Raw genomic sequence first — 22,765 nt, 5'->3', positions numbered from 1 at the left:
TGTTTTTGTTTTTGAGCCTGGGCTCTTTGCACAGGAAACCGTGTATACATTGGGAGCATTCAGGAAAGGCAGGGAGAAGCTTCCCCGCTAGCTCGAACTTTGGGAGCTTAGATGGGGGGGAGAAACGGTATTCCTAAATTGGGAGAGAAACAGATGTCAGCTGTTCTCCTCTTCCTCCCATAACTTCGCCTCCCTCCCTCTTGCATAGTCTGAACGCTTGAAAAATCCCTGCCACATCACTGCCACGAGGCGATCTCTGAATTCAGAAGTTTCAGAAAACCTATTACAAGAAAAAAAAATAAAACAACTATAGTGATGGGAGCTTCTGTCCCGGCTGCAGAACAATCCAGTGAAGAGAGGAGACTGTGAAATGAAGGAAAGGAGGAGGAGATAAAATGAGCAGAGAGAGAGAGGGAGAGGGAGAGAGAGTGACTGGGGGTGAAAAAACAACAGGAAACCAACCAGTCCTAATGCTGTTTCTTCAAATCAGCCCACATAATAACGGCCGAGTCCTGTGTCCCGGCAGAGGAGCCGTCTCCCCACGTCTTTCCTACAGCTCATCTCCGGAGGTGCTGGCAACGTAAAAAAAAGGAGTTGAAGTTTGAAAAAGTGACGTAAGCGCTGCTCTCAGCCACCAACCTCTGGGTCTGTCAGGGTGCGAGCGGATGCAGGCATTCGGGAGCTGTGTGCTGGGATTTCTGTGCGGCTGCCTTTTGACCTGCCATCTCGACTCTTTTCTTTTTTGAGGTCATATGGATCTACCTTGGTGCTTTCAAGGAACGTTTTGTTTCACCCGTCTGGACTACTAACTGGAGCCCACATGAAGAATAAAGGCAACAAGCAGAAGGCCAAAAAGAAAGGAAGCGAGAATGCGTTCGGCTGTGACCTGACAGAACATCTCCAAGGTTCAGGACAAGATGGTAATCTTTCCTTTGAAATCCAGTGCTGTTGTACAGCTTGCACTTACTAAGCTAGACAACTATGTGTCCTGTGCTAGTTACTTTACTGAGACACAGAAGGGAAGATTTACAATAAAGACGTTTTGAACTTTTTAAACTACTTAGGCTATTTTTATCTTTTACACACATGCTGTTTTTTTGTTTAAAGAAGACAGAAGATATGTGGTTTTTATGTTTGAAACCATGTTTGTTTGAAGACTACAAGCGCCTTTTATCAGAATACATGTGTTTTCCATTTATCGTGAACATTCAGTCACCCATTGGCTGCATTTAATGAACCTTGGGTGGGGCTCTTAGATTTTTTTTGTGTACATATCCTGTTCAGTATAGCTCCTATAGAAGAATTTTATATCTCAATAAAAGATAATGGATACTACTGTTGCTTTAACATGGCTGGGGGAAAAAAAGAGACAATACAAAAGGAAGAAACACAGAAATGTGTTAAAATTACAAGAAAAAAAAGATTTTTTTTGTTTTAGTTTTAGTTTTGTTCTGACTTCTTGTTCAAATGGCCTTTATGTATAAGTGTTGAACCATGATATTTTGGAAATTGAACCAAAATCACATGAACAGAGACTGTAAAGATATGTTTGAGAAAGACCTGTTAGATGGGCTCAGTGCGAGGCGGGGCATTCAGAGCAGGAAGTGAGGGAGGAGGTGTGGGTCATAGCCCTGTGTCATGGAAGCAGCAGACATATTGTCCTTTTAAGCTGTTGGTGGGCTGTGAAAAACCTATGGAGTCAGTATAGGGAAGAATGTTAACACATTTCTTTCTTTCTTTTTTTCCTCAAATTTAAGTGACTAACGTTTGAGAAAAGACAATTTTTTTTCTTAACTTTAAGATAAACTTTCCAGTATCCTAAACAGTGAATAGCAGTGAAGAATGATCTGTGTTCTAATATGGCCAATTAAAAATGAACTAAAACTAACATTTCTCATTACTGACATTGAGAACAATGTAGGTCTTGAGAAAACAGTCAATATTGTCAAAAAAGCAAAACTATCTCCTATATTGAGGGAGGGATTGTTGAAAATGTCCATAGATTGGGAAAACCAAAATGGAGCCTTTCTCCCCTTCATCGTTTAATATTATCGCAGTTTTGACCACTGGGCCATTCATACTGGCCATACAACAATTTATACCCACCCTGGGGATGTTATATAACTGATTTGAGAATTTATTAATTGAGATAAAAATACATTTTCTATAATTTCCTCATTATACAATCAGCTATACTGGACTATAAGGAAAGGAAGTTTTGAGACTTGAAGAAAGCGATGTCCACCAGCAAAAGGTTGCTCAGAGTGACACGGCAGGCCAAAATTTTAGAAGCAACATTTCTACAAAAAAAGTTCTCTTAGCATAGATTCAACCAAATCCAAATGACTATTACATTTCCAGGTATTTGGAGTTTTATTGCTCAGACATTTTGTTATTTAAAAGTAACCTTATTTGGCATATATACACACATGTTTATCTGTGATATGTTTCTTACATTGCAAGTGTGACTCTTGCTACAACGAACCCAGTTTTTTACTTTTCTTAAGATTGAATCAGCATTATTTTTGGTAACATCAATGTATAGCTAAAAATAGATTAAAACAATGCATATAAAGAAAAAGGCAAGTCTCTGTGTACAGAAACCCGAGGTTGTGTTTGGTCTGTAGTGTATTATTGCTTGATCAGAAGTCATAATGTCTCATATAATATCATATTTTATTAGAGTCAGCTTACCCAAGCATGGATTAGACTACAATCAATGAAAATAGAAAGAAACCCTCTGTAAACTCTGCTAAAAAAAATAAACATTAAAATTCCTCAACATTAAACATGAGAATGAACGTTTTGTTGATAACCCATTTCATATAGATACTTGGCTTGCAAGAAAATTAAGCATAATTGAAATGATGACGTACTTTAGTACCAAATAGTCATTGGTTGGGACAAAAATGACAACAGCTGGGTATGACACAAGGTTACCAATTGGCAAAGGTCAACACTGAACCAGAGCCCAAACATACTACTTATCCTTTAAAAACATATCTAGTAATCTGGGCTTTAGCCATATGCAATACAAAACCAAACAGCCACTCTGTTTTTTATATTGTTAAACATATGTTAAAGCAAAAATAAAGATAAGTCCCTGTGATTCAAATGGCTAGCCCTTAAACAATGCAATTTTGCAGCACACTTTTTTCCTTCTGTTGAGCCAAGCTAACATTATATGTGAAGTATGTTTTGATGAATTTATCTCTACCAGAGGCACAGCACAGCTAGGCTGTATAACCACAAGTCTTCTTTATGAATGTTAATAAACACAAACAAAAAACAGCAGTCTCTAATGTCATCTATGATACACACAAACAAAGGGACTGACTGCAATAACATTGGGACTGACTGCAATAACATTCACAACAGCATCATAACTTTGGGTTATTCTTTATTGTTATGAACTAAATGTACCATTATATACAAAATATTTTCACCAAAAGTAAATGTTTCACCCTGGTCTTTGCTGCTACAGACATTTGAGCAATCTACTGTTCTGTCCCGCTCAAGTTTGATGTATATATATATATATATATATATATATATATATATATATATATATATATATATATATATATACATTAAAGAGGTTGTTCTTTTCAATTACTCCAGAAAACCTGTTTGATTACACAACTTCTGTTACTGCTACATTTTTACTTTTGTTTGTTATTATCATTATTTTAGTTATCTGTGTTACTCAGTAGTGACACAATTTCTTACTTAACAAGCAAATGGTTTCACAAAATGTTCCAATCAAAATACAACGTGCAAAATCGGTGTTCTTTAATCTCCTAAAAAAAATTTTTTAAAGTTCTACTTTAGTTCACCCTGGGCCCTAAAATGTCATTTTATGTAACACATATGGCACCTTAAAATCTGTTTTGTAAGGCTTCCCTAGGAGGTTAAACTGCACAGCAGTTATGGGATTTATAGTTAAACAAAGAAACAGCTACAATTTCTGTGAAAGAATCTTTTTAGCTGATCCCAGAGGCCGATTCTTTTTTCGAGTTTTAAAGCTCTCCACAAATTATTACATGTACTGCTTCATCTTCAGAAATCCGTCCAAACTCCAACTATATTTGTTGCCCGTCTGTATGAGAAATGTTCCCTCAGTGTATAAACGGAGACGAGCGAAATGACAACCCGGAGGTCGCTCGCCTTTCAGATTCTGACCACAGGCAGGCAATTAGAAATCCAATTACTTAGGTCAGAAAGATGAGAATTTAAATATCTGTTGCTATCTGCGGTGAGCTGTGAGAAATGTACTGCTGCCAGAGATATTTGGCCATTCATTTTTGAGGACGAAGGGCTCTGCATGTTGCTTTCCAGTGTAAATGAAATTATTACCAGAAAATATGAGGAAGACACAGAAAGGATTCAAAATATGAAGAATGTATCATTCAAGTTAGCTTTTCCACAAATCTGAAACTCTTCTCTATTGTCTCAAATTCAAACGGAAACATCTTTTAATTTACATTAAAAAATAAGTTAGTGATCATTTCTATAGCACTAACGCAGGACAAAAGACTGATTTCTGACCGTCTCTCATCTTTCACTCCAAACTTTCTATTTCTCATGATAAAAATGAGATTGATGTTTGAAATTGTCAAAAATGACGACCACATGCGATCCTGCCTCCTTCTTTAAGACAAGGGGTCAATGGTCTGTTTCTGCACGGGCTACAGCAAAGCCTTGTTCAGACTAACAAACTGAGCTGCAGTCGCTTATTAGTATCGGCATTAGTTAAAGCGAAGCTGTGGTCAGACTGAATCAGACATGTGATTTTAACAGACACTTTAAAAACCGCAGCGAAAGCCGTTACAGGCTTCGGTGAAGTTGTTTACTGAGATGGGCTGTTGTTGGGAAAGCGGTGTGCAGGTCAGCGGTAGCATTACAAAAGCCTATTTCTATTAGAGGAAATGTCGTAAGTAATACTAGCCACAAGGACTGGGTGTGTCAACTTTCCTCTGAAACAAACAAACCATTTTTAACTTCCTGCACAAGTTCACCTACAGCCACCGACCCCGAGGAGCAGAAAGCTGGCATGTGGTGGAACAGACCACATACCTTGGGCTTAATGCTCAGTGCATTGTTAAAGCTGACGTGTGGCTTTTAAAGTTGTTTATTTTTGCCGCTTCACGCATGTGCGCAGCGCAAAGAAATAACTAAGTTGAGACGTGCAAAATGTAATCACGCCTCTTTAATAGCATGTGATTTCCTTCCTGAAGTCCCCCAGGTCCTCCAGAAGTGTGCGGAGTTTATTGAGAAGTATGGGATCGTGGATGGGATCTACAGACTTTCAGGGGTCACCTCAAACATCCAGCGCCTCAGGTAATCATTACAGAGATGCTGTTTTGTTAAGTTGACAAGAATGTACAGTGTTGAGAAAATGTAATGTACTTACTTACAGCTTTTCTTTCCACTCCTAAATGTTTTATATCCATAACATTACATATCAGGCAAAGATGACACGCGTAGATACATGCTGTAGTTGTCAAACGATGTTTTGATTTAATGTGTAAAATAACATAACCAAACTAAAGAGTAATCAGTAAGTGAAAAAGTAATCAACACCCTTTTTGAATTATGAATTACCTTTTTATTTTGATGCTGATTGATAACGTGCCACACCCAGTTGTGATTACTGTCATACATGTGGACTGAAGAAATCCTTTAAAAATGACCTGTCTGACACATGAAGCAGGCAAAAAATATCTCAAAAAGAGCTATGTCTCGCCCCTTTATAAACAAAATAAAATCTTTTTTTTCCTTTATAAAGAAATAAAGAATTTTTATCTCCTCTAACAGAGGAGAAAAAAATATTTATCAACATCTAAAAGTCTTAAAATGGTTACAAAGCTGTTTCTAAGGCTTTAGGACTCCATCGGCCCACAGTGAGAGCCATCCCACAGAAAAAAAAAAAACCAATCAAAATTACTCTAAAATCACATTAAACATTCAACCAGGAGGTCACAAAAGAGCAGACATCAATTGCCTCAGTTAAGGTCAGTGTTCATGATTCAGCAATAAGAACGAGACTGAGCATAAATTAAGCCCATTGGGGCGTTCAAAGGCCAAAACTACTGTTGATCAAAAGGAACAAAAAGGCTCCTATTGGATTTATAAAATACTGACAGCCAAAGATGGTGGTGGTCTGGATATGGTTTACTTATTCAGGATCTGAATAACTTACTTAAGTTATTTCAATATGAATTCTGGCTGATAGGAGATAAACCTGAGAAATAATGCTCAAGGGCACTTGACTTCTGTTAAATGGCCTGTAGTTGTATAGCTCTTTATCAAATCCAGGGACTCCAAAGCACTTCACACTGCAATCAGTCATTCGCTCACATTTCCATGCTGAGGGTGGTGAGCTACATTGTAGCCAAAGTTGCCCTAAAGACGACTGACAGAAGCGGGGCTGCTGTACAATCAGCGACAACAGACCCTGTGACCTCCTAGCTCCTGCACCACAGACACCCCTATCTATACAGCAAAAAAAAAAAAAAAAAAAAAAAAAAGATTAAAAGTACTACACAAAGTCCAACTCTTGAGTGGCACAAAAAAAGAACAAATGCCAGTTTTAGGAAGACAAAGTCTGGGTTTAAACTCTAATGACATTACCTTAAACAGGCCATTTATACTCAAAAACATCCAGTGTGGATTACTACAATTTCTGAAAAAAGAAAGGGCCGAAGTTCCTCCACAGTGAGACAAAAGACTTGCCAGTAAACAAAATGCCTTGTGACAATTGTTGCTTCCAATAGTGGTGCACCCATATATTAGGTTTAGGCGGGGATTACATTTTTCCCATCTAAACCTTTGGTTTGGGTAGCTGATTTTAACCTTAATAGATGAAATCCTTGTTTGAAAACTGCACTTATGATGTTCCCTGTTAGCGTTTTTCTGAAAATCTTGTTTGATGAAAAAAAATAAAAAATTGTAAGGATGCAAATAATTTTTACAGCACTGTTACAGTCATAGAAGACCCAAATTTAACCAAATATAAGCAAATGTTTGCTAAAAGTTACAAACTGACCTCTGGGTACAGTTTCTAAATAAAGATAAATTTAGGCATCCTTAAAACAAATGGGGTTGTCTACTTTGGTTTTTGCTCCTTTTTTCGACAGCATTGACCAGACGGATGCACTTCGGTCTGACGAGTCTCAGAGATCAGCAGACGTGAGCTTGGCTGCTATAAACAGGCCAGTCATTCAGCTCACCGAGTGTGTGTGTTTGTGTGTAGGCAGGAATTCTGCTCCGAGGCGTGCCCTGACCTTACCAAGGAAGTATACCTCCAGGACATCCACTGTGTGGGTTCCTTATGTAAGCTCTACTTCAGGGAGCTGCCCAATCCTCTGCTCACATATGAGCTCTACAGCAAATTCACTGTGAGTACACTCGGTTTCACCTGCAGAAGGTAAATATCTGGTCGGAATGAGACGGCAGGTCTGCTGTCCATTCATGAATGCATTGCCAAGGGACAGAGATTTTTGATCTTCAGATGGTCCCTTATGTTTTTCGTTTGTGCGTTTGTGTTAGGCTAAATAACATTTGTACTCATGTTATGTGATTAACCCAGAGTTTGTTTGGCTCTTTCAGCTTTTTTTTTCCATTTTGCCAAACATTAGTTGGCCTACAATTGCACTTCCTATTTAATACCCTTTGAACATTTTCTCATTTTGTCATGTTGCTACCGCAAGGGAAAGCAGAGCAATATTTAGGGAAGTACCCAGCAGAGGCATGTTACCTCTGAATGAGCTGCAGAGATCAACAGCTCAAGTGGAAAATCTTCAAACAGAAAAACTGCTAGTCGTGCACTTCCTAAATCTGGCCTCTCTGAAGGCAAAATGTAGGTTTTGGCCTCCATAAAAATGTCATTTTTGGGGGAACATAACCTTACACATCACCTTAAACATGTCCTTCCCATCATGACATGTTGTCGGGATGCTTTTCAACGGCAAAGACAGAGCAGCTGGTCAGAGTTTATGAGAAAACTGACGAAGCTAAATGCAGGCAAAACATGGAAGTAAACCTATTAGAGTCTGGGACCGTGGTTTACCTTCCAGCTGGAAAATGACCCTAAAAACACGGTCAGCCTGGATTGGTTTACACCAAGGCATATTCATGTATTAGAATTACCAAGTCAGAGTCCAGAAACTAGGAGAACTGGTAGAAATGCTCCAACAATGTTTCTCTGGAAAAAAAAAGTACGTTTACAACACGAATACTTTTACAAAGAAGCAGGGATATTTTCATTGCATCTGAACCTATCACACTTTAGCCTCGGATTCTAGTAAAACAGAAGTTTATGGTCAGTTTTTGTGAGTGCATTTTGAACTGTATTGCATTGTGGGATAACATCTTGTTCTTTGTACAAATGGAACATAAAATCAATGAGACTGAATCAAATAACAAAATCTTAAGATTTAAGTTCTGTTGAGTACATATCAGAACACTAATATGCGACCAGATCCTTAGATATATTCAAAATGTGACCTGTTAAGATAAAGTAAAGGTTGTATATTGTCTGCATTTGGCAGTGAAAAAAGGTTTTTGGCTGTTTTTTTTGGGTGGTTGTAGGCATGAAGGAGACTGCAGTAGGGGAAAATGGAACAAACATACCAAAGTATCAGAACGGCTCTCTGTGGAGCAGTCTGGGTATTCTGACTGAGTTATTCGCATACCTTGGCTTTTATACATCTCTGGCTGGCAGTGCCTGGATCTCCAGCTCTCTTGTATGGTTTGAAAGACTTTTCCCTCTCCTGGTCTTATATTAGAAATCTGGTTAATCACCAATATCTCACCTTCAAAGACTAGATGTCCGAGGAGAAATGTATGTATATATATATATATATATATATATATATATATATATATATATATATATATATATATATATATATATATATATATATATATATATATATATATATACTTTTTTTTACCAGTATATCCTGCCGAAATTAAACCTAAACAAAGATGTAAAAGTCTGACTTGTTTTACCCTTTTTGATTGATAAACTCTATTTAGACATTAACAGTTTTTTTTTTTTTGTCTGAACATCTTCAACCAACCTTTTTTATGTCTACATTATGCTTGGAGGGGTTTTGTCTGAAGAGACGTTGTATATATGAAGCTTTTTGACATCAATACATCAATACAACTTGCAAAGATATCAGTCCCGTTGGTTTAATTTCATGCATTACAGCACGTCTATTTAAATGTTAAATGAGTAAAATTTTGAATGAGTCTGAATTAAGACTGATTTAGAATATATAAACTTGGATATAATTTGGACATCTGTGTGTGAAATTATATTTCTTATCATTTGTAATTTGTTGAATGGAATTGAGAAGTAGTTAACACTAATTGAATCTTATTCTGTTAGATCAATTTAGCTGTTAGCAGTTTGTTGAATATTAAAAAAAAATCTTAGTAAAGTGTAAACAGAAAACCTTTTGAAAAAGATTAGGTATTAGACTATTTTGTACTCAGAAAATTAATTTCCTGTTCAGTGATTGGATACAAATTTCATCCATCCATTGTCCAGTACACTTATCCTTGTTGGGGTTGTTAGGGGTGCTGATGCATATATCTGGATACAAATTCCCACAGCATTAATCTCTTACAAATTTCAAAGGTTTATTTTTTTTGAAAAATAAAATAAAATGTGTCATTGCGTGTATCTGTATTCCCCACACAGGAGGCTGTCTCCTTTCACAGAGATCAGGACAGACTTTTACACATTCAGACAGTTGTCAGAGAACTTCCGACTCCTCACTTCAGGTAAACCAGACGTCTTTCGCGGCTCAGCTCCTGAAACAGAGGTCCAGTTTGCTTCAACCGCCTTTAACGCTATGAAAAGTAGAATGAAAGACTTTTTTTTCTACATCTGTTCTCAGGACTCTGGAGTACCTTTCCAAGCACTTGGCCCGCCTTGCCACGTTAAGCGCCCAGACAAATATGCACACACGTAATCTGGCCTTGGTTTGGGCTCCAAATCTGTTAAGGTGAGTTTAAGCCTTAAGACATTTGCTGGAACGACTTCAGACATACGGTGATGTAAAAAGTATTCGCCTTCTCACACATTTCTCTGTTTTTTTTTTAACTTTTTTCTTGATACACTTGAATGTTTCCTATTATCGAACGCATTTTAATATCAGACAGAGATATCCTGGGTAAATTCAAGATTAAGTTTTCAAATGATGATTTCATCTGTTAAGGGGGGGAAAGGTAACCAAATCAACCTGGCCCTACGTGGAAAGTCATACCCACCTCATCTGCAACACTTATGTCTGATTGTTTCCAGAGAAATACATCGGACCTGTCTGACAATATTAAGTTGGTTAAAAAAGCTGTAATCAGAATCAGAAGCAACCTTATTCGACCTGCAGTCGCTGTTGTGGCCTTTAAACTCTTCAACACCAGTCGCTCAAAGGATTTCATGATGGCAGACATTAGGGGTGATGGCTCTGTAGCCATTTAACCCCGTGGTGATGTGTTCTGTGTGACTGTGTGAATGGCTGGCTTTCGACGCTACAGAAGAAGATGTTGAGGTTGGAGGTGTCATCACAGAGTGGGAGGATGGGCTCCTATAGCATGTAATGTTTTTCAGGGTCATCCTTGAAATAGGATCGTTATATAAGAAGCTGCATTTTAACTTCTCCCTGCATCTTCTCTTGGCTGTTCTGGTCTCCTTGGTGAGATTGTTCCTTGGCTACTTAAACACAGCCGGGTCCCCGCTGATATGAGCCTCTTCTTTGATCCGACGGAGCTTCCTCAGATGTGAAGAAAACCATGGTTTGTTGTTGTTATATGTGCGAAAGGTATTAGTCTGCACATGCACACGTCCTCCCAAACAGATGTATGATGTCACAGCCTCAGTAAATGTGTTCAAAGCATGCCTGTAACATCTGCTTTGATTTATCCGTCCACTTCCTAACAGTCCTAACCACAGGTTAGAGGTTTTCAGTTTTTGACTGTACGTTGGGAAGAGACGTAGCAGACAGTGATCAGACTCTTAGAGCTGCGCGTTGGATAGCTCTCTGTGCATCTTTTTAAGTTGTGCAGCAGTGGTTTAGCGTGTGTTTTTTTGTTTTTTGTTTTATCCCTGGTGGGACACTTTATATATGCTGTCTGTATTTTGGAAGCTTATTGACAACATCTGCGCGGTTAAAATCCCCCAAGAAGAATGATGAGAGAGTCCAGGTATATTTATATATACCTGGACTCTCTCATCATTTCTGTTATCATGTTTTCCCGTGTCTGAGGTACAGTTTTGTGGTGGGATGTAAACGCCAGCCAGAATACACAAGGAGAACCTGTTTAAAAGCGACACAGAACTGACCCGAACTGAAGAAATTCAAGAACACAGAAACGAAAAGCACTTCACAGCAGGATTAAGGCACCTTTTAGCCATGTGTTTTAGAAAAGGACCAATACAACAAAGGGAAAGAATAAGAGAAACCAGTTCAGAAATATAAATCAGATCTGAACTACTTTCTTGGCCAACAACATGATCACAACGCTGGGTTTGGTTTGCCTGCCATTATTCTTTTTTAAAGAATGGTATGTACGGAGAGACTTTTAACAGCGATTTTATGTGCAGTGCTAACTTCAATGCCACCCAGTACCTGTTTTCCTGCACTGCCAATTTTATTTTTAAAAGCTCACTTTTGTGCAGGATAACGGCGTCTATACTTGTAATTTAGGAATGGCCAGAGGTAGCTCAAAGGTGGCTCACTCTTGGCAAGTTTAAGATGAAAATGCTGTGTGAAATAGTCTTAAAGGGGACATATCATGCAAAATCCCCCTTTTTAGCTCTTAAATAAATCTTGTTGTGTAGTCGGAGTCTCTTGGAGAGCAGAAAATCAGAATTTAGTCTGTCCAGGTACTGCATCAATATCTTTATTTTCTGTTTGGGTCATATTTTTTAAGCCGTTCAATTTTTAGGTTATTTCTGAACAATTACTTCACAGTATTTGCTGCAGAAATGCTAAACAAAGTCATGGACTTCAGCTTACCAATTTTGTGAATCCGCTATTTTTTTAGTTTTTTTTTTTTTTTTTTTTTTTTTTTTTTTTTTTGCTGTAATTTTGTTGTTCAAGCTGAAGGATGCCGAAGCTACAGTCAGGGTCAGTGTTCATGATTCAATAACAAAAAAGGAAGTGGGCACAAACGGCATCGATGGTAGTTTCCCAAGTGAAAACCACCTCTGACCAGAAAGTCTGTTTTAAATTAGTTGAAATATCTTGACAATCTCCAAGATTTTAAGAAAAACATTCTTAGAGTGGCAAAACAAACGGTTACTTTTTGGAGAGTGTATGTCCCATTACATCTGGTGTAAAACTAATTCAGCATTTGAGAATAAGACATCATATCAACAGTCAAACATGGTGGTGGTAGTTTGATGATCTGGGTCTGGACCTGTTTCAGGACCTGGATGGGTTGACATAATTAATGTAATGATTAATCGTTCTCATCCAAAACTCTTGCAAGAAAATGACTGAATTAATCTTAAAAAATAGTCAATTTTTAAGGTGGCAAAAATGGTTTTTGCACCACCGTTCCTTCTTTTACTTTGCCTCTGCATATTTAAATTCAAGGTACTGTGAATTCTCTGCTTTTAAGAAATACTTGTAGTCTGCTTTATGTTGTTAAAATTTTACAACTTGTTTTTCTTAGATCTAAGGACATAGAGACCTCATCTGGTAATGGAGACATGGCCTTCCAGGAGGTGCGCATCCAGCAGTCAGTGATTGAGTTTATCTTAAACCACACGGAGCAGATCTTTAGTGGGGATCCTGATCAAGTGAAACCCCAAGAAGGTACGATATCTAAGATGACAAGCCCACAGTTGTTGCAGTGCTAAAATAGTACATGATTTTTACTTATATGTGAAATGCTAACGGAATATACCTTTGCAGGACCAAATCTGATGTGTGCGGAAAAATACGCCACGCTCCCCATCAGCGGTGGGAGTGGGCCGATGAAGCTGATGAGTCTGGAAGAAGCCCAGGCCCGCTCCTTAAGTCCAAACCACCCAGTGCACAAAGAACGTCAGCGAGAGAACAGCCTACCTGATACTAGCACCGCATCGCTCTATCACACTGTCATAGAAATATCAGATAGCAAGTAAGAGCGAAGTTCAGACTTTTAAGCGAAATATAGATGTCTCACATTAAAAAGCGTGCGCTGTAAAATAGCAGGTCACTTATTTATTTTCCCTTTTTTTTCAATTAGGAGAAAGTTCTCTGGAAAATCCAAGAAGTGGAAGTCTATCTTTAACCTCGGAAGATCGGTGGACACAAAGGGAAAACTCAGCCGCAACGGCAGTGTGTTCATCAGAGCACAGGGGGCACCAGGTCGGGTTTTTGCTCCGATATGAATAAGTCTACTGTAAACATACAAAAACTCTGTTTTCATTAAAAGTACACAGACAAACTTTAAACATTACTGCCTACTCAGAAAATAGGAAGACAGTTACAACACAATTACATATTTAAACAAAATGAGCAACAGTGTTACATGGCTATCAGAAAGTGAATAAGGCTGACAAAGGATGAGTGGTTCTCTACCAATTTTGTAACAAGCACTACTTCAGTGAAAACCAAGATTTTGAAGTACCACCATGTTGATAGACGTTTTAAAGGCATGGCGAAAAGGCTTAGGACTCAAAACAAACAACCCAAGACCTTCATCTCCAGCGGTCCTGCTTGACTCATTGAAGGATGAACATTTCTAGTTTTCCTAAAGGCAGCCAAAGTACTGCCACTGGTACTTGTGACAAAGTTTGGCTGAGAATTACTGAAAGAAGGGCCAAAACAGAATAAAAAGGCAAAATAAATTATATTATTTCCAATTCGCATGATAGCAACAACGCTTAGCTTAGGTGGAATACAAGAACTAAACTAAATCACTAACTCACTGCTCATTTTAAGGTATATTCTTAATTAAAAATATATAAAACTGCCAAAAACATTATGGCTCAGTTTATAGATACTACCTGCCTTGTAGGAAGAAACATTTTTGTTATAAGCAAAGACAAGAATGACACTAAAACACATCTCTGATGCAGTTGTTAAGTCCACATTGTCTTAAGGTGTTACTTGAGAAAATACGGTAACTTTTTCTCTTTTACAGAAAAGGCAGCTTTGCGTCCTTCCAGAAGTATGGAGTCCCTGTGCTCCTCATCACCAGGTGAACCCAACTCTTATATACCTTATATGTCAAAGCTGCACCTTGCAAATCCTTTTGGCATTTTGTCACGACACAAACACAAACTTCAATGTATTTCTGGGGATATTATGTGACAGACCAGCACAAGATTGTGAAGTAAAATAACCAAAAGCAAACATTGTTTAGCTTTTTGGTTTGGCCTGCATTTGATATTGCCATGCCTTACTTTGATACAGATAAAGTTCCCCTGTAGGTAACTGGATCTTACTATAAATCCAGCTGTAAAGGCCTCAGAGGTTTGCTTTAGTGAACAAACGGCATCATGAAGACGAGAGAACACAGCAGACCGGGGACAAAGTGGTGGAGACGTTTACGGCAGGATTGGATTATAAAAAATATACCAAACTTTGAAAATCTTGGCAGGTACTCTTCAAATCTGACAACAAAAAGAGTCTGGCAACACTACAAACACGGCTTGCTAATTTTCCCAAGCTGGCAGGCTTTGCAAGCCAAGGCAAGTTTATTTATAAAGCACTTTTCAGTAATAAGACCGTTCAAAGTGCTGTACATGAACAACACAAAAAACAAACCGAGGAAAGAAAGCATTACAGAGACAGAAGAAAAACATTGCAGAGGCAAGCGCATTGCATTGGAACAGCATCAGCAGGTTCAATAGTCTGATACGGTATAAGTCAAGTTGGACTACAAAACTCCAACTTCATCTGGTAATGGAGACATGGCCTTCCAGGAGGTGTGCATACAGCAGTCAGTGATTGAGTTTATCTTAAACCACACAGACCAGAACTAAAAAAGTGGATCAGACAGCTGCAGCTGATTCAGAATGCTGCTGCCTGCGTCCTCACTAAGACTAAGAAAGTAGAGAACATCACCCCAGTTCTAAAGTCCTTCCCCTGGCTCCCTGTATCTCAGAGAATAGACTTTAAATACTTCTGTTAGTCTATAAAACCCTGAATGGCTTAGCACCTAAATACATCACAGACTTGTTATCAGTGTATCAACCCTCCAGACCATTAAGGTTGTCTGGCTCCTGCCTACTCTGCAGAACCAGAACCAGAACCAAACACGGAGAAGCAGCATTTAGTTCCTATGCTCCACTTATCTGGAACAAAGTTCCAGAAAACTGTAAAAATGCTGAAAGTCTGAGTTCTTTTAAATCAAGATTAAAAACCTTTTTGTTTAGAGTTGCCTTTAACTGTTAATGGTGAAGTTTGCAATCCAACTTGTCTTATACTGTATCAGACCTGCTACTCCCATTTCAATGCAAAGTCCTCGCCTCTGTAATGTTTTTATTGTCTCTGTAATGCTTTCTTTCTTTGTTTTTTTTGTTTATGTACAGCACTTTGAATTGTTTTATTGCTGCAAAGTGCTGTATGAATAAACTTGCCTTGCCTTACTAGCTGAATCAACTGAAGCAGTGCAACGTTTTTCATAACTCCTCCATTGCTCCAAAATGATTACTTCAGTGTTGTTTTTATTCAACTGAAGAAAATGTTGGCTCATACCATGGATTGATTTCTTCTGAGCATTTACTCTACGCTTGGATGGTTTTGTTGTCACCTGATGACATGGTGATGTAGAGCTGTGTGTCATCGACATAGTTATGGTAACGGATGTTGTTGATTAGAGACGCGGACAACAGACCAAAGGTTACGCTGGAGGAACATCAGAGATTCCCTGCTTATGTTAAAAAAAATCTACTGACAAGACAACTAATAATCATACACTCAGTAAATCTTGCCTCAGTGGATGAGTGGCAGAAAGGAAGCTATTGTTTTAAAGAAAGAAAGCATTTTTTTAGTTGACCACAAGCCACGTAGGACACACACCAGAAATGGGGAAGAAGTTGCTCTGGTCACATGAGAAGAAAAGAAAACAAAAACACTTTTTGGCCTATATGCAAAATCTATGTGTGGCAGAATATAATGCTACATCACACAAAGAACAAATCATCCACAGTGAAACATGGGGGTGGCAGCATCATGCTGTGTGGTTGTTTTTCTTCATTAGGCCCAGGAAAGCTGGTCAGAGTTAATGGGATGAAGGCTGGAGCTAAATGCAGGGCGATCCTGAGAGAAAACACAACAGAGGTTGCCTTTAAATTAAGGCAGACAAACATGTTAGACTGCCTCATTCAAATCAGACTCATGCCTAAGTAAGAATCTGTGACAGGAAATGAACGTGGATGTTGACAGATCCTCTCCATTCAGTCTGATTGCAAAGGACACATGGGCAAAAAGTTGAGTCCTATGTTTTCCTAAGCTGCAAAGACATGATCTAAAAGGTCTGCAGCTGTAAATACAGTGAAACGTGGTTCTACAAAGCATTTACTCAGGAGGACTGAGTACAAACTTATTCAACGCTTTTTTTAGGTGTTATTTGTGAAAAAAATATTACAACTTGTATATGTTTTACCTTCAACTTTTCAATTGTGCCACTCTGAGTTGGTCCGTTACATAAAATCGTAACACTATACATTGACGTATGTGGTTGAAACCTGAATCATTTAAAATGAAAAAAAAAAAGTTGAATAGGTATGCATAAGCTGTGTATGTTTAAACAATGAGCTTAATCACAGCCTTTTAAAAAACAATTATAACCATTGCATTGCTTACTATGGGGATCCTAGAATACATGACATTATTCTTTTTTATCGCACAGATGATGATGGTGCAAGAAACAATACTTCAACCGATGGATCCAATAGTATTTATATTCCTGATGTAAAATCCAGAACACTGGGATCTGATTCGCTCTTTGATCTGAACGAACAAGACCAAAACTGGGAGATTAAAGCAAAGAAAGGTGGTGCCATGGCCGGCTGGAGCTCTGGCCTTAACCAAAGAGACTCCCCAGGAGCTTCCTCGTCTTTTCCAAAAACGATGCCCGAGCAACTCAAGGTGTTCAAAGGGGACGACCACGGCGGCTACAAGCCCAGTTCCCCTAAAAACAGGAGGATGCTGTACTCGGGCTCCTCCCGGCCCTCGTTTCCAGGCAGCTTCTTCCCACTGGAGTCTTCTCCAAGGCACCAGCGCAGAGCCGTCAACATATCGGAGCCCTTTGCGGTGTCGGTGCCCTTACGGGTGTCTGCCGTCATCAGCTCTAACAGCACACCGTGCAGGGGGCTCGGCAAAGAGAAAGCAGCCACTTTGAAACCTTGCAGGGAGCCTGCAGAGCAGAGCAGCAACTTCAAAAAGAGCAACACATTCCCTCTGCTGGAACCGAAAAGACAGGAAGGAACAGAAAAGAAGCACACAGAGGTCCTGACCTCCAGAGTGTCACCACGGGGTGAGCGATCTTCTCTTTTATTTTCTTCCTTTGGCTAAACGTATTATTAGGTGTGAATAAACAATTGCTTTTTTTCCTCCCCCCAGATTCCTGCAAGGAAAGATTTCAAAAAACTGAAGGAGAAAAAAACATTTCTAAACTGGAAACGCAGCCTAATGCACAAAAAAGTGAAGACAAAGATACATCGCCATCTTCTGGGGAGGACATGCACAATCTCTCAACAGATACACAACTTGTAAATGCTTTACTATTATTTCATTTACTGTTATTTTTCATTGAGTGCTAAGATTTAAAGTTGAGCCCAATGGTATTCACGCCCCTGGCAGATGCAGTTAGCTTATTTACTGACTGGAAATGACAAGGTTTTCTCCCAAAAGATAATTAGCGAATGTAGAAGATTAATGTGAAAGAAAATATTTAGCTCGGTTTTTTTAGTTTCTTGTATGAAAATTGCCATGCCCAGAATTATTTGCACCCTTCTCGATGGTCATAGGAAAAGTCTTTTTTGGCTGTCACAGCAGCCAGCTGCTTCTCCTGATTGCTACTGACAAATATTTTGGATGTTTTTTTGGAAGACCTCCTTGCCATCACCCTAATTCTCTGCTCCTGCCACAGACACTCTATCTGATTAAAGATGGGAATCTGGCTGTGTGGTTCCAAAAAGTGAACTGTATTTTCAGCCATCTCTTCATCATTTTGTCATGGCCATGTTGTAGCATCCAAAGTTTCCCATCACAAGATGTTCTTGATGTAGTCAAATTGAATGCTTCTCATTTTTGGAAAACAGTTGACCTGCGCTTCTTTTTGCCCTGATGAGATTTTGTTTTTTTCACAAGGCTATGCAGGTATTTGTGTGCCATACTGGTAGAAGTGGCTTCCTCATTAGTCTGCATCCATGTAACCCAGTAGTATGCAGTTTCCTTTGGAGAGCTGTCGGCTTTGCCCCTGGTATGCCCCACAGTCACCAGGATGGCCTTGATGGTGATCCTTGATTTCTGTTTCCTCTCTCTCGTCACCAGCCTTGCTAGTGCAGATTACAGATGTGTTTTGACTTCCTGCCATGTGGTGGTATTATTAATTTTATAATATCTTGTGGTGTGGACAGTAGAACTTCAAGACCTCTACATATGGTTTTGTAGTCATTCCCTGGGTTTTGAGCAACCTCTTTGTGCAGCTGCAGCTCATCAGTCAGCTCTGTTGTTCCAACCGTGATTTGTCTCAAGCCAGCTGCAGAGAGCTGCTGCTTTTTCACCTGATGAGTTGATGAAAACATCTGTTCCCAGTCGGTCAGGGTGATTAGGATGCTTTAGAATACCATGGACTACAGCAAATGTTGTAAAACCTTGAATTTTTCCGCATACTCTCACAATTTGCGATGGGTTTAAATAAATTTTGGTCAGACTCTTTTATGTAAAATATAAGTCAAACATAGAAAATGTTTTTTTTTTTGTTAAAATCTATGCCAATTTATGCTATCATGCTGTATTTTAACACAAATCTATATCCTTTCCAGTCAGGATAAACATGTTTTTCAAATCTAAAAAGAAAATTACATAACCTCCAAATCTGCCTGTGGAATGAATGTTGGGGTTAATTGTTAATTAACTGTTAATTAATTGTGTCATAGTGATTTTATCGGAAACAAATTTACATTTGAACTTTTGAATGTTGATCATGTAAAAACCTCAAATCTTGCCTCAAATTAAGTCAAAATGTGATAATTTGGTCATTTTGTGTTAATAACTGGAGTCTGCTTTTATCGCTCAGGATGAAGGACCTGCTCCTGGGAAACAGCTTTGCTCGGACCTCCAACAAGAGCTGACAATCGCTGAGCCTGAAATCAACCTGCTGCATAAGACTTTTAAACCTGAAGTTTTTGCTTCAGCGAGCACCAAGTTAACAATGGACGTCAAGTCGAAGCGAAGCCGCAGTTCTCCGTCTCTATCTTTGCTTTGTAAGGAGCCGCCGTCGAATACCTCTTTGGCTGAACGTGTGACTGCAAATAGATCTGACTCGAAAAGAAAACAGCCCTCGGAATCAGACCTCTTGTTTTGTGTTCACCAAAACTTTGACGTCCAACTTTCAGGCGCAATAGATGCCAAAGGGAAGCTGGAACCTGTACACAAAAACGCCCCAGCTTTCACCAAGCAGGGCCAGCTCCCTAGCAGGGAAACCAGGTTAGAGTGTGTTAGAAATCCTTTAACAATAGAGGACGCACCACAGGTTGCAAGCTTCTCAGACAGCGCGGACAAAGAACCCGAGAAACAACAGGACACAAAAATATCACAGGGCGACGCAAAGAAATCCCTGATTCCTGAGGCGGACGCCTTTCAGAGACTCTCGGCGTGTTTAGAGGAGAGACGAAACACACCGGAGCTGGCAAACCTCGACGATGAAGACGGATGTGGGAGGAACCTGGAGGAGCTGGAATTGGTGGAGTCCTGGGAGGATCTTAGCTCCACCAAGCAGTGGGTTACCAGTCCTCTCCACTCGCCCGACGTGGAGGAGCTGTTCAACCAGCTCTCTCCCTTCGGTTCAAAGGGAGAACCTCCAAACTCGGAGCTTTCGCCGCCTGAAAACCTTCCTCTGAACGTCGCCACTAACCCAGAAACTAAATGGACCAATCAGGTGTCGGTGCCCCGACGAACGAGCTTGAACAACAGTAACGCAACCCAGCCTCAAACAGCGAAGAGCGGCACGACGAAACCAAAGACCCCGTCGTCATCTCAGAGGTTCAGCAGGCAAATGTCGTTGGAGCCAACAGCGCCGGTGAAGAGAGAGGAGCACGGCTCTTTCAGACACAGACCCTACTCCCTTAACTTGGACCTTGGCCATCGATGCATAAGAGACATTTCCAATCAGCAAAATCGGAACTCGTCTGATTTTTCCTCTGCTCCAAAAGGCTCACTGGCCGCGCCTGGAACTGTGAATAAAGGTCACTCGGAGTTGGACCTGTTTCTAAGCGATCGACAGGCACCTCTGCGCCGAAACTCCGCCCCGGTCAGCGTATCGTCGGTGCGCACACCCTACATGATAAAAACGTGCCAGGTCAAAGCTGTGCCCGTCGTCCCTCCGCAGGTGCAGTACAGCCAGATACCTCAGACGAGGCTGGAGAGCGATGCTGGTGCTGCGACGGAGCAAGAAAACGGACTTCTGAAAGCAAGTGCAGACACAAGCCCGGCCGCGCTGCCCCTGATGATGTCGGACCTAAAGGAGGAGCTGGAGAACAAGGAGCCAGCTCCTAAACACCAAAAGCATCCGAATGTTCAAAAGTCCGCTGAGACGGGGAAGACCCCAGCTCCAGAACTGCCGGTCATAACCAGGAGGCATGCCCCGAGTCTGGAAGTGTTTGTTGATGGTCCCAGACCCAACAGAGGGGCTCTGTTACAAAGACCGTCCTTTAGAAACCGGCAGAGACCCCAGAGCCTCATCCTTCTCAGCCCCCCTTTCCCGTTCATGGACTATCCGACATCCGGGGACGACGGCAAGCTGCTATCGTCCATCAAGAGTCTGAACGACACGTCAGCCCTGAGTGTCTTTTCCAAAGAGATGACCGAGAGCTTCAGGACGCAAGAGGGACACGCTCTGCAGAACAAAATGACTATTCCCAAAAGTGGACAGAGACTGGAAACGTCCACCAGCTGCTTCTACCAGCCGCAGAGGAGGTCCATGATATTCGACAGCAGGAGTCACAGACAGATCGAGTGACTGCAAGTGGGACCGCATGTAAATAGATGCATAAAAAGCATTTGAAACAAAGAAGATTATGAGAATAATCTGTGGGATTTAGTGTTCGGTCAGTGATAAATTCCTTAAAACGTGAAGATAAATCAATCAAAGAATCAAAAGGAGGAAGCCATAGATTAATGTTTTTATTCAATCTCAATTAATCCCGGTTGTTATTTTTTAGGTAATCTTTTTAGTGGTCTGGATGTACTAATGCGCAAGCCAACATTGTGTCCTCAGGGTTGTGGTAGAAGCAGGGAAAAGTGGGCGAACATAAGCGAGTTTGAAACGGGACAAATGGTGGTGGTTAGAAGACTGCGGCTCTTGTGGGGGCGTTCCCCGTCTGCAGAGGTCAGAAGCTATCACAAGTGGGAGAGAAAGGGTCCAAAGGAAGGAGCGGAGGTGAACCAGCAACAGGGTCATAGGAGGCCAAGGCTCACTGATGTGCACAGGGAGCAAAGCGTGTCCCGGGCTGACTTACAGGCTGCTGTAAATTAAACTGCTGTAGATGTTAGTGCTGGTTCATCAGAGGAAGTTGAAAAGAGGGCTACATGGGGGTCATAAAGTTCTGCCTGATCTGTTAGGTTGAAACGTGTGTACAGTTTGCATCTTAGTGGATGGTTCAAAACATTTTCAAAAACCCATCTACTTAATAACGAATCATATGCAAGAAAGCATTTGTTGTGACTGCTGGCTTAAGTGAAGTAAACGCTAAAGAGATAGGTTTTTATTCCTTCAATAAAGCAATAACTTCATGGCAAGATGACCCATTACCCATTATTGGACACATGCATGGACATATGGAGGGTACAACTCAGGCTGCGTCCTCAGATTTGCACATGTTAAATACAATGAGTTCAGAACCAAAAAGCCACTCATCAGACTGACTGAACTCAATCACACATTGTGTTTATGCAAAGGTTAGAAAACTGTTCTTAAGCTCACCCACTTTCTTTCCCAAAACCCATTTATCAACTCACATAAAGCGATGATCATTTAGATAGGGAGATTCACCTCTGCAGTACTTGGGAAATAAAACGCTTAACTTGTCAGATCACAGGGACTTTTGCAAGTCACAGCAGAAACACCAGGTGGAGCCAGATGGATCCGATTTAAACCTGCATCTTGTATTACAGCCATGAATCCAAAAAAGGTAAAAAAAAAACAAAACAAAAAAAAAACAACTGGACTTCTGTTCTGAAGACGTTTTGCTTCTCATTCAGGAAGCTTTCTCAATTCAAGATATCTTGGAGTGGAGTTCCAAGCTTTATAGACCTGAAGTTGTTTGGTTGGTCCGATATGAACATCAGAACATTCCTCACTGCGCTGAAGCAAAATCGTCTTCAGCTTCAGAATAGAAGTGTAGTTGTTTTATTTTCTTAACCTTTTCTTGGATTGATCATGACCTGGATGACTGGGAATCTTCACCAACATACAGAAAAAAATTCAACTAATAAGAAAACGTGTTCCTATTCAATTTACCGGGTTTTGCTTTAGCGCAACGCTCACAGGCCTGTAGAATGTTTTGAGAGAAATAAATTAT

The 22,765-nt window shown here is 40.1% G+C and overlaps 1 protein-coding gene across 1 annotated transcript; it reads left to right on the top strand.

The window, feature by feature from the left end:
• arhgap31 (Rho GTPase activating protein 31) lies at window positions 1-22,765 on the top strand. Its single transcript, XM_036143176.1, has 12 exons — window positions 1-920; window positions 5,238-5,340; window positions 7,256-7,400; window positions 9,716-9,798; window positions 9,915-10,022; window positions 12,697-12,839; window positions 12,939-13,146; window positions 13,255-13,376; window positions 14,155-14,211; window positions 16,870-17,496; window positions 17,583-17,731; window positions 19,264-22,765. The coding sequence occupies exons 1-12, from the start codon at window positions 821-823 to the stop codon at window positions 21,202-21,204; spliced, it is 3,786 nt and encodes a 1,261-aa protein (XP_035999069.1). The 5' UTR covers window positions 1-820; the 3' UTR covers window positions 21,205-22,765.

The sequence above is a fragment of the Fundulus heteroclitus genome, chromosome 11 (assembly GCF_011125445.2).
Source record: "Fundulus heteroclitus isolate FHET01 chromosome 11, MU-UCD_Fhet_4.1, whole genome shotgun sequence".
Lineage (NCBI taxonomy): Eukaryota > Metazoa > Chordata > Actinopteri > Cyprinodontiformes > Fundulidae > Fundulus > Fundulus heteroclitus.
This window is presented reverse-complemented; position numbering and strand designations above follow the sequence as displayed.

Coding starts and splice junctions, on each gene's coding strand:
- arhgap31 (XM_036143176.1), top strand. CDS start 821: ATGAAGAATAAAGGCAACAAGCAGAAGGCCAAAAAGAAAGGAAGCGAG. Junction 921..5,237: donor CCAAGGTTCAGGACAAGATG/GTAATCTTTCCT, acceptor TCCTTCCTGAAG/TCCCCCAGGTCCTCCAGAAG. Junction 13,147..13,254: donor ATAGAAATATCAGATAGCAA/GTAAGAGCGAAG, acceptor TTTTTCAATTAG/GAGAAAGTTCTCTGGAAAAT.